General features: G+C 52.1%; 3 protein-coding genes across 14 annotated transcripts in view; 1 reads left to right on the forward strand and 2 right to left on the reverse strand.

The window, feature by feature from the left end:
• The window catches only part of ZFP92 (ZFP92 zinc finger protein), a 22,696-nt gene extending 14,000 nt beyond the window's left edge, over positions 1–8,696 (reverse strand). For 2 of the 8 annotated variants that reach the window (XM_043897621.1, XM_043897619.1), the window contains exons 1-2: positions 1,349–1,532; positions 1,002–1,028 (exon numbers count right to left, since the gene is read on the reverse strand). The gene's annotated coding sequence lies outside the window, so the exon portion shown is untranslated. The other 6 variants (XM_043897620.1, XM_043897618.1, XM_043897625.1 and 3 more) reach the window with 5 other exon arrangements.
• On the reverse strand, positions 3,730–4,014 carry LOC122690714 (60S ribosomal protein L34-like). Its single transcript, XM_043897626.1, has one exon. It carries the CDS (start codon positions 4,012–4,014, stop codon positions 3,730–3,732), a length of 285 nt encoding a protein of 94 aa, XP_043753561.1.
• On the forward strand, positions 8,689–14,853 carry PNMA6E (PNMA family member 6E). 5 transcript variants are annotated; one of them, XM_043897615.1, is made up of 3 exons: positions 8,689–8,835; positions 10,912–11,846; positions 11,937–14,853. In XM_043897615.1, exons 2-3 carry the CDS (start codon positions 10,922–10,924, stop codon positions 13,823–13,825), a joined length of 2,814 nt encoding a protein of 937 aa, XP_043753550.1. In that variant the 5' UTR covers positions 8,689–8,835; positions 10,912–10,921; the 3' UTR covers positions 13,826–14,853. The 5 variants fall into 5 exon arrangements, with proteins under 5 accessions (XP_043753550.1, XP_043753549.1, XP_043753552.1 ...); XM_043897614.1 differs by having other exon boundaries at positions 10,912–11,417; positions 11,454–14,853; XM_043897617.1 differs by having other exon boundaries at positions 8,690–8,835; positions 10,912–11,417; positions 11,757–14,853.
• Positions 14,854–21,388: the final 6,535 nt, after the last annotated feature.

The raw sequence follows: 21,388 nt of genomic DNA on the forward strand, positions 1-21,388 counted from the left end.
CTTCCTGTGGGTTTTGGTAATTCAAGACCCCAAGTGCCTCCGCTCAGCGCCAGGCAGCCTTCCTGGAGACCTGTGTCACCTACCAGCCACCCAGGGGAAAGGCCTGAGGTCCCATCTGAGAGCTGCCTGGGGCCAGCAAAGGCCTCTGGGAGCAACCTGGCAACCCGGGTCTCCAGGCTCTGCTCTGCAGGGGCTGCGGGTTGGGGAACAGAGGGATGCCACCTGCTGCCAGCTCTTCATGGGGTGCCTCTCACTCGTGTAGAGGAGCTTCCTGACCTTGCCCTCTTCTGCTCCACACTGGCCCAGAGTGGCTCCTGCCTTTACACTGGCTGTTGCCTCTGGCCCCCAAATCTTTCACCTCTGTTAAGTTTTTCCGAAAGGTTGCCTTCTAACCACACTGCTTAAACCCGCACGCGGCCTCTCTTCTCTATTTCTGCCCCGCAGGACTTAGCACTGGTTAACATACTCTGTGATTCTTTCTTGTTTGCTTGCTTATTTTTTAAATTAATTAATTTTAATTGGAGGCTAATTACTTTGCAATATTGTAGTGGCTTTGGCCATACATTGACTCTGTGATTCTTAATTCCAAACGTTGACTGTTTCTTGCCCGTTTCTTGCCACTAGAATCGGACCCTCCCCGCCCCCACCAGGGCTTTGCGGGTTTTGCTCCCCAAGGCTGGATCTGCAGTGCCCGCTGCAGCCTGGCCCCCGGGAGTGCTTGGCCGCTGTGTGGGGGCCGGAGGGCTGGCACCGCTACCTCTGTCCGGAGCCCGGCACGCTTTGCCGCTCGGCCCCTGGCTTCCTCTTCTCGCACCTTCTCCGGGCGTGCTCGGCCCCGCTAACATCCCTCACCACCCAGGGACACAACGCCCCACCTCCCGAGAGCCGCAGGGGGCCCGTCCGGGGACCCTCGGGGGGCTCACGCTCGCGGACGGTTGGCTGGGTGTCCCTGGGCGGGAGTGCCGCGCGACCTGACGCAGAGGCGCAAAATCCAAACTTACCCGCGTCGCGACGCTCTCTGAGCAGCCCTAGAGTCAGCGGTGAACCGCAGTCGGAGGAGAGAAACCGAGAAACACCCGCTGCCTTTCCCCGGCCCGAGGAAGGGGGAGGGAAGCCCCGAGGGCTGGTCGGCAGCTCTCCGCGCTCGCCACCTCCCAGGGCGTCCCTAACCACCTGCCGAGACCTGGCTCGTGGGCTTCTGAGCCATTCTTCCGTCTTCCCCTCTTACCCCCCGCGCCCCCGTCCCTGCCTCGGAGAAAGCCCGAGGCCAAGGCCACCACCTCCGAGAAGCCCTCCAGAGCACCACACCCAGGGGGCGATGAGGCTCCCGGTGGCGGCTTGACTTTACCCTTGGGTACCGTGCGGAAGGCGCGTCCAGCACGACCGTCCGTCTGTTCAGCGCCAACGAGCCGGGGCCGGGGCACTAGCAGGGCCGGGGCGGCGGCGGCGTGGGATGGGGCGTGGTGGGGGGGGCACGGAGCATGCGCGGCACAGCAGGAGGGAGGCCCGGCCCCGCATCCGCCCTTGGCGCGCCCCGAGGGGGGTCTGGCTTAGCTCCCTGCGTCCCCCGGGGCACTTCCGCTTTCAGTCTGGGCTGCTTAGACACCTTGGGGGTCGCAGCCAGTCCAAGACCATCCCCCAGGGGCAGGGGAGGGGCAGTGTTAGTCACGCACCTCCCAGGTCTCAAGACTGCGGGGCTTTCTTTTTTGCCCGTCCGTCCATCCATCTGGGGCTCACAGAATCCCTGGGGCGGGGGGGGGGGGGGCAGTCAGCACCAAGTGGCTCAGCCACGGCACCCCAGTAAGGGACCAGCACATTTGGTCCCTTAGGAAGAGGAAGGTGCGAGAAGACAGAAGGGTGAAGCTAAGAAAGTGGGGGGCAGTGAGAGGGGATTTGGGGAGATCAGTGGGCAGACAGACAGAGGAGTAGTGAAGCGTTGCTGCGTGCTTTGGTCTTTCCCTGGGTCCCCCCAGGGCCTTGGAAACTGCATTTCCCCACAGGACTGGGACTGGAATCCAGGGCTGAATGCACATACCTGCCCTTGGTCATGATGAGTTCCTCCCAAAGTTAAGAATAGGAAAAAGGCTGTGGAAGAAAATCCACAACAAAAAACACCAGCACTGCGTGTTCTGTCCCTCCCGGCCCTGGTTGTTGGGAATTAAGCATGAGGTGGAGATGCTTCCTTCCACAAGCAGAGCACAGGACTGCAGCAAGAAGCTCTCCCCATGCTGACACTCCCAGGACACAAGCTGCCTGCCCTGGCTTAGGAGGAAAGCTGGGACCCCCCTACTCGGGTGCTTCTGGCCTCGGGGAGCAGGGTTCTCAGGCGGCCAAATGCTGCATAGCTTCAGGGCCCTGTCCCTGGATCAGAGTCAGGGAGGTCCCCTGTGGCCCCTGGTTGCAGGTTCTGATGCCCACTCTTGTCTTCTCACCAGGAGTCTGGCTAGATAAGCCTGGACCTGGGCTTTAGAGGTATAATGGGGTGAACAGTAGCCCCTTAAAAGATATGTGCATGCCCTAACTTCCAGAACCTGTGAATGTGAGTTTTCTGGGAAATGGGTCTTTGCAGATGTGATGAAATTAAGAATCTCAACATGAGAGCATTCTAGATGATTCAGGTGAGCCCTAAATCCAATGACAAGTGTCCTTATAAGAGACAGAAGAGGAGAGAGAGACACACACAGAAGAGAAGCCACATGAACACAAATGCAGAGACTGGAGGGATGCGACCACAAGCCAAGGGATGCCTGGAGCCCCACAGAATGAAAGAGGCAAGGAAGTGTCTACTCCTGGAGCCTTTGGAGGGAGCACAGCCCTGCTGGCACCTTGATTTGGGGCTTCTGGCCTCAAGAGCCATGAGAATAAATTCCTCTTGTTTTAAGCCACCTGATTTGTGGTTATTTATTGCCACATCTGTAGGAAACTCATCCACTAGGGAATGGATTGAGCCAGTTGACGCAAGGGGCTGGACCTTTGTATCCCACATTAACAACTAGTAATGGGATATGGGCTAAGGGCAACCTTGGGGAAGGCAGCTTTTGTGGTTTTGGGCAATTCCTAGAGAGCCTTGGCATCCAACCTTCACAGAAGGAGGGAGTGAAAGCCTGAGGTGGAGTGGGGGCCTCTTGGAAGTGCACCCCACATCCGCCACACTGTGGAATGGCTGAGTGTCCTCAGCATGTATCAGGAGATTCATTTCCCTCTAGAAGTTTTCCAGTTTTTGTTTTTTTGAGGCTTTTTGATTTTTTTTTTCTTACTCAAATGCTTCATTTTTAATTTAGGTTTCTTTTTTTTAAAATAGAAAATCTTATATTACAGTAATTGTCTTTGTATTAAAAAAATCTTTCTGCAAAGAAAACTCAGCCCCTCAAAGAGGATACTACAAGGAAGGAAAATTATGAGCCAATCTCTCTTATAAACACAAAAGCAAAAATTCTAAATAAAATATTAGCAAATTGAATCCATAAACCATTTGAGGTCATTTAAGTTTAGAAAAAGTAGGAAATCAATCAATAAAAATCAGCCATATTAATAAAATAAAAGAAAAACCGTGTGATCATTATTTTGCCAAAGGCAAAAAAAGATTTTGATAGAATTTAATAACCATTAATTTTTTTTAAAAAAACTTCTCAGAGTGGGGAGCAATCCAACAATAGAAGAGACTTCCTTAATATACTATTTAGCTTTCTGACTCTGTTCTTGTGCTTTCAACACTTTCACAACAATCTTCTACTCCTCGATAAGGAAAGCACGCTTGATTCTGTCACACATGGACCCACCATAGGCTCGGCTGACATGTTTCTTCGTTTTAGACAACCTCATGAGAACTTTAGGTCTCACAGCACGAACGCCCCTAAGTCTGCCTGGGCACACACCACACGCGGATTTTTGTGCTTTCCCAACCTTCTTGGTATAAAGGTAAACAATTCTATTACCAGGGATTCGGGACAGCCTGGTTTTCTTAGAGGCTGTATTGTGGGACAGCCTACGACGGTATGCAAGATGCTGCACCATCATAAATGCCTCTAGATGCCATCCCCAGAAGAGTTTCCCAGTTTTTTTTTTAATGAAGAATTTCAAACACATGCCGAGCCTAGAAAAAGTCATGTAACAGAAATCTGTGGATGCACCCGGCAGCTCCAGCAGCAATCCACCCAGGCCCATCCTGCTCCATCTCTCCTCCATCCACCTCTCCTTATTGTGGCAAGAGTGAGGGTGGGGCAGGTGCAGGCAGAGACAGTGCCCTGAAGGCAGCAAACCCTGATTCAGCCACTCTGCAGTGAGTCCCAGGGATCCCAGCGGGGAAGGGGCCTGGTAAAGCGGTCCAGGGCGAGCCAAGCCTCAGGAAGGAGGGAGGGCCCAAGCCAGTGGTGGGAGGTGGCCTGGGGGGTGTGTAGAGCCTTGAGTGGTGTCCTCCCAACTCCAGACACTAAGGGAGTGACAGACAGAGCCCAAACCTGATGGCAAGCCATTACATTTAGAGTGCATAAACAACAAGGAGAAAAGGGAACCCTCTTACACTGTTGGTGGGAATGCAAACTAGTACAGCCACTATGGAGAACAGTGTGGAGATTCCCTAAAAAACTGGAAATAGAACTGCCATACGACCCAGCAATCCCACTGCTGGATACACACACCGAGGAAACCAGAATTGAAAGAGACACATGTATCCCAGTGTTCATTGCAGTACTGTTTACACTAGCTAGGACATGGAAGCAAACTAGATGTCCATCGGCAGATGAATGGATAAGAAAGCTGTGGTACATATACACAACGAAATGATACTCAGCTATTAAAATGAGTGCATTGGAACCAGTTCTAGTGAGGTGGATGAAACTGGAGCCTATTATACAGAGTGAATAAGTCAGAAAGAAAAACACCAACACAGTATATTAACGCATATATATGTTATTTAGAAAGACAGTAACGATCACTATATGCGAGACAGCAAGAGACACAGATATAAAGAACAGACTTTTGGACTCTGTGGGAGAAGCAAAGGGTGGGATGATTTGAGAGAATAGCATTGAAACATGTATATTACCATATGTGAAATAGACTGCCAGTCCAGGCTCATGCATGAGACAGGGCGCTCAGGGCTGGTGCGCTGGGACGACGTGAGAGATGGGATGGGGAGGGAGGTGGGAGGGGGAGTTCAGAATGGGGGACGCATGTACACCCATGGCTGATTCATGTGAATGTATGGCAAAATCCACCACAATATTGTAAAGTAATTAGCCTCCAATTAAAATAAATTAATTTACAAAAACAAAAAACCAAACTGGAAATAGAACTGCCATACAACCCAGCAATCCCACTGCTGGGCATACACACCAAGGAAACCAGAATTGAAAGGGACACGTGTACCCCAATGTTCATCACGGCACTGTTTACAATAGCTGGGGCATGGAAGCAACCTAGATGTCCATCAGGAGACGAACAGATAAGAAAGCTGTGGTACATATACACAATGGAATGTTACTCAGATATTAAAAAGAATGCATTTGAATCAGTTCTAATGAGGTGGATGAAACTGGAGCCTATTATACAGAGTGAAGTAAGTCAGAAAGAAAAACACTAATACAGTATATATGGAAATTATGCAGTCCATGGGGTCACAGAGTCAGACATGACTGAGTGACTGAACTGAACTGATGGAATTTAGAAAGACAGTAATGATGACCCTATACTCGAGACAGCAAAAGAGACACAGATATACAGAACAGACTCTATTCTTCTTGGACTCTGTGGGAGAAAACAGGGGTGGGATGATTTCAGAGCATTGAAACATGTATATTACCATATGTGATAATTTATGTAATATTATAACATAATATAGCATTTATGTGATATTACCATATGTGATATTACCATATGTGATAAAGGAAATGACAACCCACTCCAGTTTTCTTGCCTAGGAAATCCCATGGACAAAGTCTGAGCCTGGTGGGTGACAGTCCATGGGGTCGCAGAGTTGGACATGACTTAGCAACTGAGCACACACCATATGTGAAATAGATGAACAGTCCATATTTGATGCATAAAACAAGGCACTCAAAGCTGGTGCACTGGGACAACCCAGAAGGATGGGATGGGGAGGGAGGTGAGAGGGGGGTTCAGGATGGGGAACACATGTACACCCATGGCTAAAACCACCACAATATTGTAAAGTAATTAGCCTCCAATTAAAATACATAAATTAATTAAAAAAAACAAGGTCCTACTGTGGAGTACAGAGAACTATACTCAATATCCTGTGATAGATCATAATGGAAAAGAATATAAAAAAGAATGTATATATGTGTACAACTAAGTCACGTTGCTGGACAGCAGAGATTGGCACAACATTATAAATCAGCTATACTTCAATAAAAAAATTTTAAAATAAAGTGTTAAAAAAGAATGAAGGTGAAATAAGTGCCTTTTGAGACAGATGAAAGCTAAGAAAACTCACCAATAGATCTGTACTAAAAGAATGCTAAAGAATATCTTTCCACATGAAGAAATATGATAGTAGAGGGAAATCTTGATCTTTGGGTAGAGATGAGGAACACCAGAAATGATTAAATATGGGTGTAAACATTTAAACATGGGCATGAATTTGAGCAAACTCCAGCAGATAGTGGAGGACAGAGGAGCCTGGCATGCTGCAGGTCATGGGGTCACCAAGAGTTGGAAACGACTTAGCAACTGAACAGCAACAACAGACATTTAAACATTAAAAAATACTTGTTTGCTCTTAATTTCTTTATTATGACTATTAAAAGTTCTAAGACCAAGTATATTGTAAGGTTTATAATCCACGTAGATATAACATACATGGAAACTACAGCATAAAAGATGGGGTAGAGTTGGAATGAGGGCTCAGGATGGTGGGAACACCTATGGCTGATTCATATTTATGCATGGCAGAAAACATCACAATACTGTAAATTATATTGTGGAAATGTTTGTACATTTATGTGAAGTGGTACAATGTTAACCACATCAGGCAGTGAAAAGTTAAAGATATCCAGTAAGTCCCCTACATAAGAGCATTCAAGTGGGGAACTTTCAAAGATGTGAATGTATATTCACATGTCCAATCATGTACGTTAGCTCACGTGTCTGGTGTACATGGTCACGTGTGAGCACCCTCTACAAGTGGATGTACTTTAGTGCACTTTACTGTACAGTACTGTATGGAGTACAGTATCTGTATTTCAAGCCCAGGATGCCCAGACTCAATCACAAAAGCAGTGACGATGTAGCCGGTACTGAGAAGAAGTGCCAAGCAATAACGATGGAAACAAAAGTGAAAATAATTGAGAGAGGGAGCAAGGTGAAAGATGGTAGACGTCACTTGTTCTTATAACATGACTCATTCAACCGCTGGCATGATTCTAAAGCATGATGACAAAATCATGGAACATGTGAAGTCGGCTGTGCTGATGATATGAACAATAATATGGCAGAAGTGTGAAAAAATGATGGAGGAACTAGAGAAAGAGAAATGTCTCGGTGTGTGAATGCAAGATCAGCATCAGTGTCAAGTTCACTCAGCTTAATGCTGATTCAAGAGAAAGGTGACAGCCTGGAGAGATAGGGTGGGGAGGGAGGTGGGAGGAGATTTCAGAATGGAGGGGACACATGTGTACCTATGGCCAATTCATATTTACGCATGGCAAAAACCATCACAATGCTGCAAAGTAATTATCCTCCAATTAAAATAAAAAGAGAGAAAGCTAAAAGCCTTTATGAAATTACCTCAGGCAGGAAAAAGGGAGCACAGGGACAAAAATAGATGGACAAGACAGTGCTATGTATTGAATGTTTGTAAATGCTCCACCAATTCACCTGTTAAATTCTAACCCCCAAAGCAATGAGATTTGGAGGTGGGGTCTTTGGGAAATGATTTGCCCACGAGGGTGGAACCCTAATGAAAGAGATTAGTGACTTTATAAAAGGGACACCAGAGAGTTCCCTCGTCCTCTTTCTGCCATGAGAGAAGATGGCTAGTTGATAAAACTAGACAAAAAATCAGTAAATATACAGAACAGCATTATGAAATTATCAGTCACAGTATAAGATGAACTATAACAGGCTTCCCAGGTAGCACTAGTGGTAAAGAACCCGCCTGCCAATGCAGGAGACTAAGAGGTGCAGGTTCGATCCCTGGGTCGGGAAGATTCCCTGGAGAAGGACATGGGAGCCCACTGCAGTATTCTTGCCTGGAGAATCCCCACGGACAGAGGAGCCTGGCGGGCTATAGCCCATAGGGTTGTAAAGAGCTGGACACGACTGAAGCGACTTAGCACACACATAAAGAGAAATTGACCAATTTGCCAGCGATGGGTTTTCCATCTACAAGTTTACTTTTGCAACTCAGCTGCCTTGCAGGGAGACCTTTTGATTGGTGGAAAGTAAATGAAGTGACGTGAAAGTTGCTCAGTCGTGTCCTTCTCCAGGGGATCTTCCCAGCCCAGGGATCGAACCCAGGTCTCCCACATTGCGGGCAGATTTTTTTTTTTACCATCTGCGCCATCAGGGAAGCCATCTTTGCTTCCCCGGGCGCCACGCCTTGGAACATCCAGTCCTTAGTGCTCACCGCTTGTTGATACAGTAGCAAAGAGTCTCCTCTCGTGTGTTTCTCATCCAATCATTTTCCTTGTAAACAGCTGCCTAGAACTTTCTCCCTCATCTTCCTGGGGCTTCCGGGAGCACGGAGGAAACCCAGGTGGCATTCGCACAGAGGGCTCGGGATAGTGCGCAGCACGGTTCCTGGCTGCGCTGCTGAGCCGAGTTCTTCAGACCCTTCTGAGTGGGATTCGAGAGTCGTTTACAGAGTCGGAGAAAGTAAGTAGACAGGCGGGGACTTTGCTGGGGTCTGGACTCCGCAGTTACCAGGAGTCCCGGGTGGGGGTCCCTTAGCTGACCCAGCAAGGAGTGGAGGTGGGGGGAGGGCCAACATCTACTAGATTGGGAATCCGGGTGAGGCCGCAGACAGCGGCAGGCTTCAGAGGGGCTGAGGGAAGGGTTTCCTCAGTGTAGGAGTTCTGAGGGAGGACTGCTGGCTGCCAGGGTGGCTGGTGGGGGGCATTCTGGTTTGGGGGTGCAGAGGGGGTGGCTAATGGTTAAACTTGTGGGGGTCTCAGAAGGAAGGGCTTCCTGCTGAGTGGGTGAGGCCTGCTTTGGAGGCCAGAAGAGAATACTACTGGCTGAGGGAGTGGGGAGGACGTGAGAGGGGGTCCCCCATGCCGAGACATGAGGGGAACATGAGGGAAGGGCTAATGTCTGCCCCCTGTTGGTGGAAGGGGCTGAGGGGAGGGGTGGATGGGGTGGACTCGTGGATGCGGTTTGGAAACCGTTAGGGGAGGTACCAGCTCTGTGGGGGGTGGGGTGGGGGCGGGACGGGTGGTGGGGTGTGGCGTGACGGGGGCGGGGCGTGACGGGGGCGGGGCGGGGGCGGGGCTGGGGAGAGAGGACGTTGGTGGCCGGAAGGGGGCTCTGGCTGCCTTCTTGGGGGAGGCAAGAGGGACAGTCTTTACATCAGTGAGATAGTGTGAGATAACGCTTGTGGGAGGACTCCCCGGTGTGGGAAGGTGAGAGGGGAAGTCTAATCTCTAAACATGTGGGGGCGCCCTGCTTCCAGGGCCTAGAGGAGAGCACCACCAAGTGGCGGGGTGGGGGAGTGGAGTTGAAGGGGGTGAGAAGGAGCCGCCTGGCCACGTGGGGTGAGTGAGGCTGAGACTGGCGGCGCTGGAGCTGCTGTGACCTGGTGGAGGCTGTTTGCTGCTGCAAATGGATTTGTGGGGGTTCCAGGCGGGTGGGGGGGGGGCTCTGGCACACTGTATTAGGAACGGAGAGGTTCCAGGTCGCCTCTGTCTGAGTGGCACAGGAATTGCAGTGGTGGGAGGGACCGGGGCCCTGGTCTCCACACAAAAATGCAGATTCTTCACTAGGGTGCTTTGTACATTCACTGGGATACACCACACCTGAATTTAAAAGTATTGCAATTTTACATGATAAGTTCTGTCGCTACAGGGGAATTTTATTTGATGTTAATAATGGTAATATATCTTTAAATACTGGGAAATCCATGAATTGAAAAAAAATCACAAAGGGATTTAGAAAATATTTCAAACTGAATAATGAAAAAACACAATTTACCCAAGTTAGTGGGAGGCAGCTAAAGAAGCAATAGGAGGAAAATATATTGCTCTAAATGCTTATGTTAGAAAAGAGTAAGGACATAAAATCAGTGACCTAACAGCCCCTATAGAGATGCTAGAAGAAGAAGAGAAAAAGAAGCATAAAATGAGTTGACTGAAGTAATAATTGGGCTAAGAGAGGAAGTTGGTGATAGAAAGCAAATTACGGACATGATAAACCAAGCCATATGTTTGTTTTTTTAAAAAAGGGCAACAAAACTGAGAAAGCTCTAGAAAGACAAATCAAGGAAAAATACAAAGATTGCTAAACACCAATATTAGGAATGAAAGAGGGCTAACACTACAGGTCAGATATACATTAAAAAGAGAATATAGGGCTATGATAGAAAAAATTATGCTAAAAAACTTGAAAAATTCCTTGGGAAAAAGGCAACTTCCTAAAACTGATGCCAGAAATGTAGAAAATGTTTTGTTTCGTAAATATATATTTAAATTTTTTTAATTAAAATTTTTTCAATTGAAGGATAATTGTTTTACAGAATTTTATGGTTTGTTTTGTAAATACATTTAATTTATCAGAAAAGTTTCCTAAAACCAGCCAAACAAAACAGGTTGGGGCAGTGCTCCAAGCTGCTGCTGTGAGGGGCAGTGGGGTGGGCTGTGTGGCCCAAACATTATTCTCTCCCCTTTGCACCCACAAGCCTATTCCCACACTTCAACGGTCTGTGCACACCCCTTTGATCACTTTCCCCACCCTCAGGTCCTCAAAAATGGTGATGCCACTGGCGCTGCTGCGAGACTGGTGCAGGTGGATGGGCGTGAATGAGGAGCGTTCTCTGCTCATCCTGGGCATCCCAGATGACTGTGAAGACCAAGAATTCAAGGATGCCGTGCAGGCTGCCCTGGGCCCCCTGGGCAGATACCGAGTGCTGGGCAAGGTCTTCAGAAAGGAACTGGGGTCGAAGATCGCTTTGGTTGAGTTTGCCGAGTATTTAAGCCGAAGCTTGATCCCTCGACAAATACCAGGCAAAGGGGGGCCCTGGGATGTTGTCTGCCTGCCCCAGGCCCCTGATGCTGAGTCACAGGATAGACCCAATTTCCCTGCACAGCCCCAGAGACGAGCAGTGTTTGGTAGGGTAGGTGAGGCAAGAGCCACAGGTGATGTTGGAGGAATAGGTGAGATGGGAGTCTCAGGTGAGGAGGAAGCCACAGGTGATGTTGGAGGAACAGGTGAGGTAGGAGCAGCAGGTGAGGAGGGAGCCACAGGTGATGTTGGAGGAACAGGTGAGGTGAGAGCAGCAGGTGAGGAGGGAGCCACAGGTGATGGAGGAACAGGTGAGGTGGGAGTCTCAGGTGAGGAGGGAGCTGCAGGTGATGTTGGAGGAACAGGTGAGGAGGGAGCCACAGGTGATGTTGGAGGAACAGGTGAGGTGAGAGCAGCAGGTGAGGAGGGAGCCACAGGTGATGTTGGAGGAACAGGTGAGGTGGGAGTCTCAGGTGAGGAGGGAGCTGCAGGTGATGTTGGAGGAACAGGTGAGGTGAGAGCAGCAGGTGAGGAGGGAGCCACAGGTGATGTTGGAGGAACAGGTAAGGTAGGAGCAGCAGGTGAGGAGGGCACCTCAAGTGAGGAGGGCACCTCAAGTGAGGAGGGAACCTCAAGCGAGGAGGGAACCTCAAGTGAGGAGGGAGCTGCAGGTATGGAGGGAGCTGTAGGTGACATAGAAGATGCAGGTGAGGAGGGAGCTGCAGGTATGGCGGGAGCCACAGGTGAGATGGGAGCTTCAGGTGAGGAGGGAGCTGCAGGTATGGAGGGAGCCGCAGGTGAGAATGGACCCACAGGTGAGGCAGGAGCCTCAAGTGAGAATGGACCCACCTGTGAGGAGGGAGCCGCAGGGGAGGCAGGAGCAACAGGGGAGGGAGGAGCTGGCTTCGAGGGACGAGCTGCCTGTGAGGCAGAAGCTACCAGTGAGGCAGATGGTACAGGTGAGGCAGGCACTGAAGATGAGGAAGGGGCTGCAGATGAGGCAGGTGGTATAGGTGAAGCAGACACTGCAGATGAGGAAGGGACTATAGATGAGGCAGGTGGTATAGGTGAAGCAGACATTGCAGATGAGGAAGGGGCTGCAGATGAGGCAGGTGGTATAGGTGAAGCAGACACTGCAGATGAGGAAGGGACTATAGATGAGGCAGGAGCTCCAGGTGAGGCAGGCACTGCAGATGAAGAAGGGGCTGCAGGTGAGGCAGGAGCTGGCATTGAGGCAGGACTTGCAAGTGAAGCAGGAGCTACAGGTGAGGCAGGCACTGCAGATGAGGCTGGGGCGGCCAGTGAGGCAGGAGCTGAGGGTGAGGCCAGAGCTGAAGATGAAGCAGGAACATCCGATGAGGAGGGAGCGGCAGGTGATACGGGAGTTGCAGGTGTGGCCGGATCTCTGAGCATGGCAGGAGCGGCTGGGGAGGCAGGAGTTCCCATGGAGGCTGCAGCTTCAGGCATCGCTGGAGCCATGGATGAGCCACGGGCCCGGTCCCCACAGTGGCAGCTGGCCTTGGAGCCTGTGCTAGAGAATATGGGCTACCAGGAGCTGAGAACCTTCTCCGGGATGGAAGAGCCGGGTGAAGGGGAAGAGTCCTTTGAGAGCTGGCTGGATCATGCCAACGACATGCTGTACCTGTGGCGCCACGTGACCGAGATGGAGCGGAGGAGGAGGCTGGTGGAGAGCTTGGGGGGTCCGGCGCTGGATCTCCTGTGCAGCCTCCTGGCAGAAGATCCCAACCTGGCGGCCCAGGATTGCCTGATGGCGCTGGTGGAGGCGTTCGGGAGCAAGGATCCCCGGGTGAACGCTCGGCTGAAGTTCATGACCTGCGCCCAGCGGCCCCAGGAGAGCCTCTTTGCCTTTGTGATGCGCCTGGAAGGCCTGCTGCAGTCGGCCCTGGGCAAGGGGGCCATGCACCCAGCCATCGCAGATCAGCTGCGTGCCCGGCAGGTGCTCATGCGGGCCCGGCCCAACAGCCTGATGCAGAACAAGCTGAAGAGGATGCGGATGGAGAGAAGACCCCCCAGCTTCGTGGCGATGCTGCAGCTCATCCGGGAGACCGAGGCCTGGGAGACCGACCCAGCAATGGGTGAGCAGTTCCCGGTGGAGGAGGAGGCCCATGGGGTCCTCGGAGACCTGGCCGCTGCCCTGGCCCATATGATCATCACTGAGGGTGCAGCTGCAGGTGGAAGTGAGCCCTCCCCAGCCAGTGGAGATACCTCTGCCCAGGTTGCCCTTTCCAGGGAAGGTGGCGTGGAGGCCCTCCCAGTGCGTGAAGAGGCCAGTAAGGCAGTTGGCAGCAGCACCGAGGTTGCCCAGGCTGCTCCTGAAGCCCGTGGTGCCACCAGGGCAGCCTCTGCCCCTGGGGAGACCACTCAGGAAGATGGAAGGGCTCCTGGCCTCCCGGGCCTAGGTCAGGCGGCACCTTCAGAGGCCCTTTGGGGCCCTGCCACTGCCTGGATGGGCGGGGCTTCCCCGGTGGTCCCAGGAAGTCCTGGCTGGGAGCCAGAGGGTCTCCCCCAGGCAGGAGACCAGGAGGCCGAGGAGCCTCCCAAGAAGGGGCTCAAGCCCGTCCCAGAGGAGCCCGGAGATGAGGAAGGGGCTGTGGAGATGAGCCCCCCGGGGTTCTCCTCTGGTCAATAGGCTCAGCAGGTCCCAGGCCCCTGGCCTGGAAACAGGGAGAGGCCAGATCAGGCAGCCTCCTGGCCCCGTGTTAGGGGCCATGTCATGGTGCCTGGGCCTCCCCACCTCCCCAAGAGGGGACCCCTATTCAGCATACCCTGGGACAGGTTGCTCCCTGTCCTGGGAAGTCCAAATGTGTCCCTGTAGGCCCCCTAGTGACCCAGATCTCAAGGAACGGCTCTCTGGTCCAGCCCCTCTCCCCTCCCCATCAACACACATCCCTGAGCTGTCATCAACTCCCCTCCCACCCCCTGCAGAGCCCCGAGGTGCCTGTGAACCCAGGCCGGGTATCCCCACCTACCTGGTCAGCCAGCCCTGGGTCCTGCCACGTTCCCTGAGCTTCAGCACCAGCCAAGGCCCAGTCCTCAGCTCAGTGTGTGCTTCCCGTGTGGATTCAGACCAAGTTCTGCTTGGTCTCCTGGAGATGTGCATGTGTTCTTCTCTGAGCAGTTCCCCCCACCGTGGCGCAGAGACACCCCAGCCCACTCCCAGGAACTGGTGAGAAGGAGGGGACGGACGAAGGCTTGGCTGGCGACCACCCTGGGACCTCGGGAAGGAAGATCTGCATCGGGGCTTCCCAGCGGGTCTTCGGGAGGCCCCCCAGGACCTGTGCTCTGCTGGGCCACGCCGTGCTTCCTTGGGACTCTGCGTTCTCAGCTTGGTGCAGCGTGCCCTGCTGTGTGACTGTCCTGTGCCTGCCATAGGGCATGTGGGCCCGAGGGGGAGGGGCTGCCCTGGGGGGATCGGGCATTGCCAGCGACCACCGTCCTGGCAAGACACCGACCACGAGGCCCTCAGGAAGGGAGAGGGTGGGGAGAGGGAGGGCCACTGCATTGGGGGAGGGAGGGCACCTCATTAGGGACCCTGGGAGGAGGTGGGGGGCGGGACTGTGATCTCCAGCAGCCATCAGAAGTTCCCTGTGTTGTCATTCCCTGTTTTCAATGGTTTCAGTCTGTGTTGTGCTTCAATAAAATTTGCTGAATGTTTCAGTTGAGTCTTGTCTCTGCTCTGGACGGTGGAGGGGAGGGGCTGCTGGGGGTGGGGCCGGGGGTGGGGGGAGCGACAGTGGCCTGGTATCCCGAGTCAGCACTACGGTGTGGTCCCAGCAGGGTAGGGGGGCGGGGGGACAAAATAGGTTCCTGCTCAGCACCCATGGCAATGGAGGGTAGAGTAGGTACTTTGAAGACCCAGACATGGTGAGGGGTTTTCTTCCATTTGATAGGTGAACTGTAACATTTTGAGGTTATATTTGTTCTCATTTTGGGATAGTTGTGTCTTTTGAACACAGCTATAGTTGATAGAGACAGAATAGTCCTCTGTCTTTTGAAAATGCATGGTGGTGATCCTGATTTTCTTCTTTACTGGGGGCAGGTGCCCCTGGCATCCAAGTGCCTGGGACCCGGGGCTGCTCAAGACGTGGGATCCAGAGAGGGGCTCCAAAACAAGGAGCTGGCATGTCCAGAGGTCTCTAGCCTCCTTGGTGAGAAAGCTAGTATTAGTCTGATAGAGTTTTGAAAAAAACCAAATGTATTTTAAGCTGAGGGATTGTAAAATGCGACAACCTCACTGTGGAACAACAGTGACAGCACTTAGCAGTGGAAAATCAGGCCTGAACACTCGTAGGGTTTCTGGGAGAGCAGGCGCAAACATACCCACACCACCTCAGCCTGCACACAAATTTGCTTTCAAAAAGAAGACATGACCAGCCTACTGAGACCTGCAAGGGTGGAGGCCCAGTCATGTGAGGGGGAGGGCCAGGGGTGCTCTCTGAAGGGGTAATGTTCAGGGATGGGGGAAACTGGCCTGATGCTAAGGGCACTGGGAAGCTGTCGGACCCAGGGACCAAACCTGCATCTCTCGTGCCTTCTGCATTGGCAGGCAGATTCTTTACCACTAGCACCACCTTGGAAGTGGTGGGAAGGAGAGGGCCAGAGGGGTGTCTTCGCCTGTCCAGCACTGTGGCATGATTTAGAGCCTTGTTCCTTTCTGCAAAGCCCCCGGGCCTGGCTCTCCAGCTCTTCCCGAATGCCGATGGGACCCTGGGCATCCTTCAGCTGATTCCCTTTGTGCTCCCACTGGCCACAATAAGATGTGATGGCTAAAGTCTCTCAGTGGTACGAGGGCCACCCAGTGACACTCGCCGAAAGGACCCCAGGCCTCAGTAGGTGCCTGCCGGGTGGCTGGGAGTTGGAAAGCTGGGGCTCATGCCCCAAGGGCAAGTCTAGGGCAAACCAGGCAGAGGTACAGAGGGTGGGTCTTCACCTCTTGTCTCTTGGAACTGAAGTCTGAGGGGGAGCCAGGCTGATGGCAAGAGCAGAGCCCAGTCTGTGGTCAGTGGCAGGGCACACATGCGTGCACGTTCAGCTGGTGCCTCCTGCTGGCTGGGAGAGCTGATTGCCAGTGGCGAGGAGCCTGTGAGCCCCTGGGGAAGCCCTGGGATTGGGAATCTCCAGGCAAAGCTTCAGTATGTGTGTGCATTTGTGTGGTGCATATGTGGTTGTATGTGACTGTGGAGGGTATGTGTGTGGAGTTCTTGTGAGTGTGCGTGATTGTGTAGTGTGAGTGTTCGTGATTGTGTAATGTGAGTGTGTAGGGTTGATGTGAACATGTTTGAGCGTGTGTAAGTGTGTGTGTGGCTACATATATGTGTGAGTGAGTGTGGGCATGGAAGGGTTTATCTCTCAGGCCATATCACCTTTGCTGAGTGGAGCCTGAGACTTCCACTGGCTTCCATCTTCCCCATGAGCTGGAGGAAGATGTCAGCTGACTCCAGCCAACTGAGGGTGCCAAGCAGACCAGCTGCAGGGGAAGCCCCTGTCCCCAGTGTGCCACCCTGTCCCCATTCCCCAAAGCTTTGGGTACTTTACTCAAGTCTCAAATGGGGTGGCTGGAGACAGCTCTACAGACTTTGACATCGCCTTTCACATTTCCCTCTCTGTCTCCCTCCGCCGTCCATCTGTCCTGCAGTCCAAACCCACGTTGGCATAGCCCCTTCTGGCCCTGCCAGGATCTGGGGCAGCTGGTGGAAGCCTGTGGGGTGGCATGCCCTCCACTCCCTGACACACCCTTTCTAGTGGGCAGGGTCATGTCCACGGCTCTGCTGCCAAGGGGTGGCAGCTCACCATGTGGATACCCTCCCTAAGCTCCTGGGGAGATCCTGCTGGTGCCCCCGGCAGTCCACTGGCCCATCTCTGTCCCAGCCCAGTCCCTGTGTGCAGAGGGGGAGACTGTATTCAGCCAATAGCCCCTGAGACTCAGCTATAAGAGTGGATGCTTGGGGGGATGCAACTTGGTACCTGACCCTTTGGGGTCACTGAGGAACTGGTCTTGAGCAGTTCCTCCACAGGGGCCTTGGTGTGGGGGCCTGAGTCTTGCTCTGTGGACACATCCCAGTAGCCACGCTGGGCTTTGGAGGACAAGTTCACCAGAGCAGGGCTCCAGGGGCCCTGCCAGCAGCCAGGTCCCGCAGGGAGCCAGTGACTTCCAGGTGAGCAGGAATTTGGGCTCAGGGTGGCGTGGAGGGAGCTTGTGAGCCTGTGTCCCAGTGGCCGTCTGGCAGGGCCCAAAGCCCTGGCTTTCTGAAGGCTTCAGGCTGGAGACCGTGTCCATCATCTTCACGTAAGCTGCCAATTTAACATCTGGTGCATTCCGCCATCTTGGGCCGCCTGAGAATCTTGCCACGGCTGCAGGGCGATGCTTCTCCTCTGGGTCCCCAAGAGGCCAGACCCCAGCAATTCCCCTGCAGTGATCCCCTCACTCAGTCCTGCCCTCTGGTGCCCATGGAGACAGGTGCCCTCAGGGCTGGGGAGGGGGGCCTTGGGTTTAGGTTAGCATACATGCACACGTATGCTTCTGAGGCAGAAGGCCAATGTTTGCAGGTGTGTATAGAGGGGCAATGGGGAGGGGTGGAGGAAACATTGAGGCATCTACAGTGGGGAGACAGCACTTGTCAAGTGTACAGTGTCCCCTGGGCTGAACTGCAACTAGTTTTCCCAGAATCCCCTGCTCTTTAGGGTCCCAGGTTTGGGTTGACCACTGGTTTGCTGGCTCTTTGTTGCGTCTTGCTCCACTCTGTTTTCCTGGGCAACTTGCAGTCTGTCTTTGCCTTTCAGCAGTTACTTCGGGCCACTTTTTCTTTAACTTCTTTCTGGGTGGCTGAGAAAGTCTGCCACCTAATGCCCTGGGTCCCAGTTTAAGGAACTGCTCAGACTTGGGACTTCCCAAGAGTCTCAACTTGCTCATCAAAGGGCTAGAGCCCATTCTCCACATCCAGCGGTGTTGAGAGAGCTGACATCTCCTTCTGTGCTTGTCTTCAGCTCCCTCCTGGGGCCCCTGTGAAGCAGCCAGCTGAGGGCTGCCTCCTGGCCATGACACATCTCCCAGTGACCCAGTGTGACGTTAACAGACACATTGCGTGTGATCTCACAAGTATGATGGCTGGCAGAGGGCAGGGCAGGCGGACAGTCGTCTCCACCTATATTCTTTCCCACAGAGCAGCTCTCAGCTTGGATAGGCTAGGCCTTTCCAGCCCGGGCTCCTCCCCAGTCCAGAGTCAGGGAGCTGGTGGAGCCAGGTGCTTTGTGCTCCTGCCTGAGTCTTAGCCGCCTGTGGTAGATACTGACCTAAGAAAGGAAATTCTTCCAAACATTGGGTTCCCCCACCTCTCACCTAGATTCACAGAGAAATGATAGGCTAGCCTGGCTTCAAAGAGAAAAACAGCTACATCTCCAGGCCGCAAATTAGGAAGCTCTCTAGTCAAACACTGCTATGTCTGCACAGGGGTAGGGAGCAAACGGGGCCAGCAATGCCTTCTCAGAAGTGGAGGATGAATCAGACTGCCCCAAAATCCAGGGTCAGTCTGGAAGATCTTGTTAGATCAAGGAAAATTAAGGACACAGAGCACTGGAGCCGTGGAATGTCACTGTGGAGACCCAGGGAGATGATGTGGACATGTTGGCAAAAGCCAGGGCATTCACAGCCCAACATGAGTCCTATTCGTAACATGGAAACAGCACCAATTACAAAAATAATAAGAGGAGGAAAGGAATGGGAGCAAACAGAAGAAAAGCACATCATAAAGGGAATCATTAATACCTACAGGGTATTAATACAGGGAGACTCTAGACAAAAACAAAAAACAACCCCCTAAAAAACCTCAAAGAAATTTCACTAAACATGATTTCTCAAAATAAAATTTGAAGAAGAAGTGTAGAGCTCAAAGAAGGGATGATTAGAAAGCAGAAGGAAATGAAAGAAAGGTAGCAGAGCTCAGAAAAGAGTGGAAAGAAAAAATAAAAATATTGCTGAGATGAAAGCCACAGTGAGAGCAATTCAGGTCAGTGTGACCAAGGTGAACACATACATAGTGATGATGTGAGGACATAGTGTAAAGGCTTGAAGAAGTCACACAATATAAAATGGGAGAGAGGACAAGATTGGAGAGCAGATGACAGTCTGGGAAGCAGCAAAGGAGATGAAGCACATATATAATGGGTTTTCTAGAAAAGAGAACAATCAAGAGAAGAATATCTTCCTGGGAGAAGTCACGCTGGCCTTAGACTTCTCATAATCAGTTCTCAATGCTGGATGCCAGTGGAGAAAGTTTTCTAAAGTTTTGAGGAAAAGGCAGTTTGCTCTGAGAACGTTCCATTTGTCCAACTTGTCCTTCAAGTCTAAAAGCAGAAAGTTGAAATTACCACTGAACAATAAAGGCTAGCCAACAAAAAGATAAACTGAAATCAAGACCTTGGAGATGGAAGGAACTATCCCGATCACTGAATCCATTTATATGCAGAACTAATATTCCATAATTGTGGAATTATGCATTAATCATTGTCCTACTATAGGACAGAATGCAAATTTTTGAAACCTTAACAATGTAAAAGTAATAATCTAACCAAAACCAGAAGTGGAGAACCGAGAGGGCAGGAGGAAGATGGTGAAATGATTTCTTCATCTGTTAGAGCCAAGAGTCATTGGATACTGTGTCGGAAGATATCATTAAACATAATCCTTCAAATATATCAGAAAACTTAGCATTCTTCAGAATTTCACTCTTTAACTTTTGTGAGATCTTTTAGGAACTAATACTCCTTGGAAAGAAGCATGTAGTACAAGTTCAAGGGTCTTGCCATTTCTTTTTCTTTGCCCCCAGTCAAATGAGTGCAATACAGGCACACCTCAGAGATGTCTTAGGTTTGGTTCTGGACTACAGCAATAAAGTGGATATCTCAGTAAAGCGAGGCCTCCTCAGTTATGTATTTGAGAAATATTGATGGTACCCGTCCTGTGTGCAGTTGTCAGGTGATGGAGGATGGGACCTGGGCCGGGAGTTATTGTAAGGGAAATGGAGAGGGAGGGATGGCTGGACCGGGGGATCCAAGGAAGGGCTGTCAGTCGGTCAGTTCAGTCACTCAGTCATGTCCGACTCTTTGCGACCCCATGAATCGCAGCACGCCAGGCCTCCCTGTCCATCACCAACTCCCGGAGTTTACTCAAACTCATGTCCATCGAGTCGGTGATGCCATCCAGCCATCTCATCCTCTGTCATCCCCTTGTCCTCCTGCCCCCAATCCCTCCCACATCAGGGTCTGAGAGAACAGGAATTCCTGACTGCCTGGAGAGGGGCGTGGGCTCCTGGTTGAGGAAGAAGAGGAGTCAAGGATGACGGGGAGCTTTTCAGCCTGGGCAACAGATGGGGGTTTGTGATCAGCACGTGTGTGCACCTAGAGGCGGGGGATGTGCTCCTAACCTGGGCTGCTCCTTGGTTGGGTTGGGACAGGGGAGGGTGCTGGGGTGGAGGAGGCCATGCCCCCCACAGGCAGCCTCTGCTGGGTTCTCACTCAGTGTGCCCTGCTGGAAACTGCCTACCCTGCCACCCTGGGGTCTGTGCCCACAGGCGGGTAGCAGCCCTCCTCCAAGGCTTCTTTCTAGGTCAATGCAGCTTTCACAGCTGCCCTGGGAAGCCATCTCTGAGACCATGTGCAGTTCAGCTACATCCATCTGCCCTGGGTGTGCTGGGTGTGCTCTGTGTGTGTGTGTGTGTGAACTTCTCACAGGTGGAACCAGACACCCTTGATGGGAAGCAGTAATATCCCAGAGCCTGGGGTGACCTCCCCAGCTCTGGAGCTCTGTCAAGTGATAGCGAACGGGCAGGAGGCCAAAAGCATTGAGGAACTTCACTCCCCTCCCCAGCAGCATCCCAGTCAGAGACGGGAGAGGGCACTGCAAGCCCCTTCACTTGTCACCACAGCTGGAGAGGCTTCTAGTGGCTTGAAACTTCCTAGGGGGCAGAGGCAGGCTAGCTCTCGGCCTTTCTGTCTGGCTCTGTGTTGCTCCCCGCCCCCTCCCTCTCTGTGTGTCACATACAGAAACACGAAGACGAGAGGCCCCCGAAGTAAAGCTGAGACCCCCCTGGGTACAAGGTAACCCTGTGTGGCTTCCAGTCAAACTCCCAAATGATCTAGCCCTTCCTGTTCTCGGAACTGTGCTGTTTCCCAGACAACCAGTTTTGTGTAATCACGG

The sequence above is a fragment of the Cervus elaphus genome, chromosome X (genome assembly GCF_910594005.1).
Source record: "Cervus elaphus chromosome X, mCerEla1.1, whole genome shotgun sequence".
In the NCBI taxonomy this organism is placed as follows: Eukaryota; Metazoa; Chordata; class Mammalia; order Artiodactyla; family Cervidae; genus Cervus; species Cervus elaphus.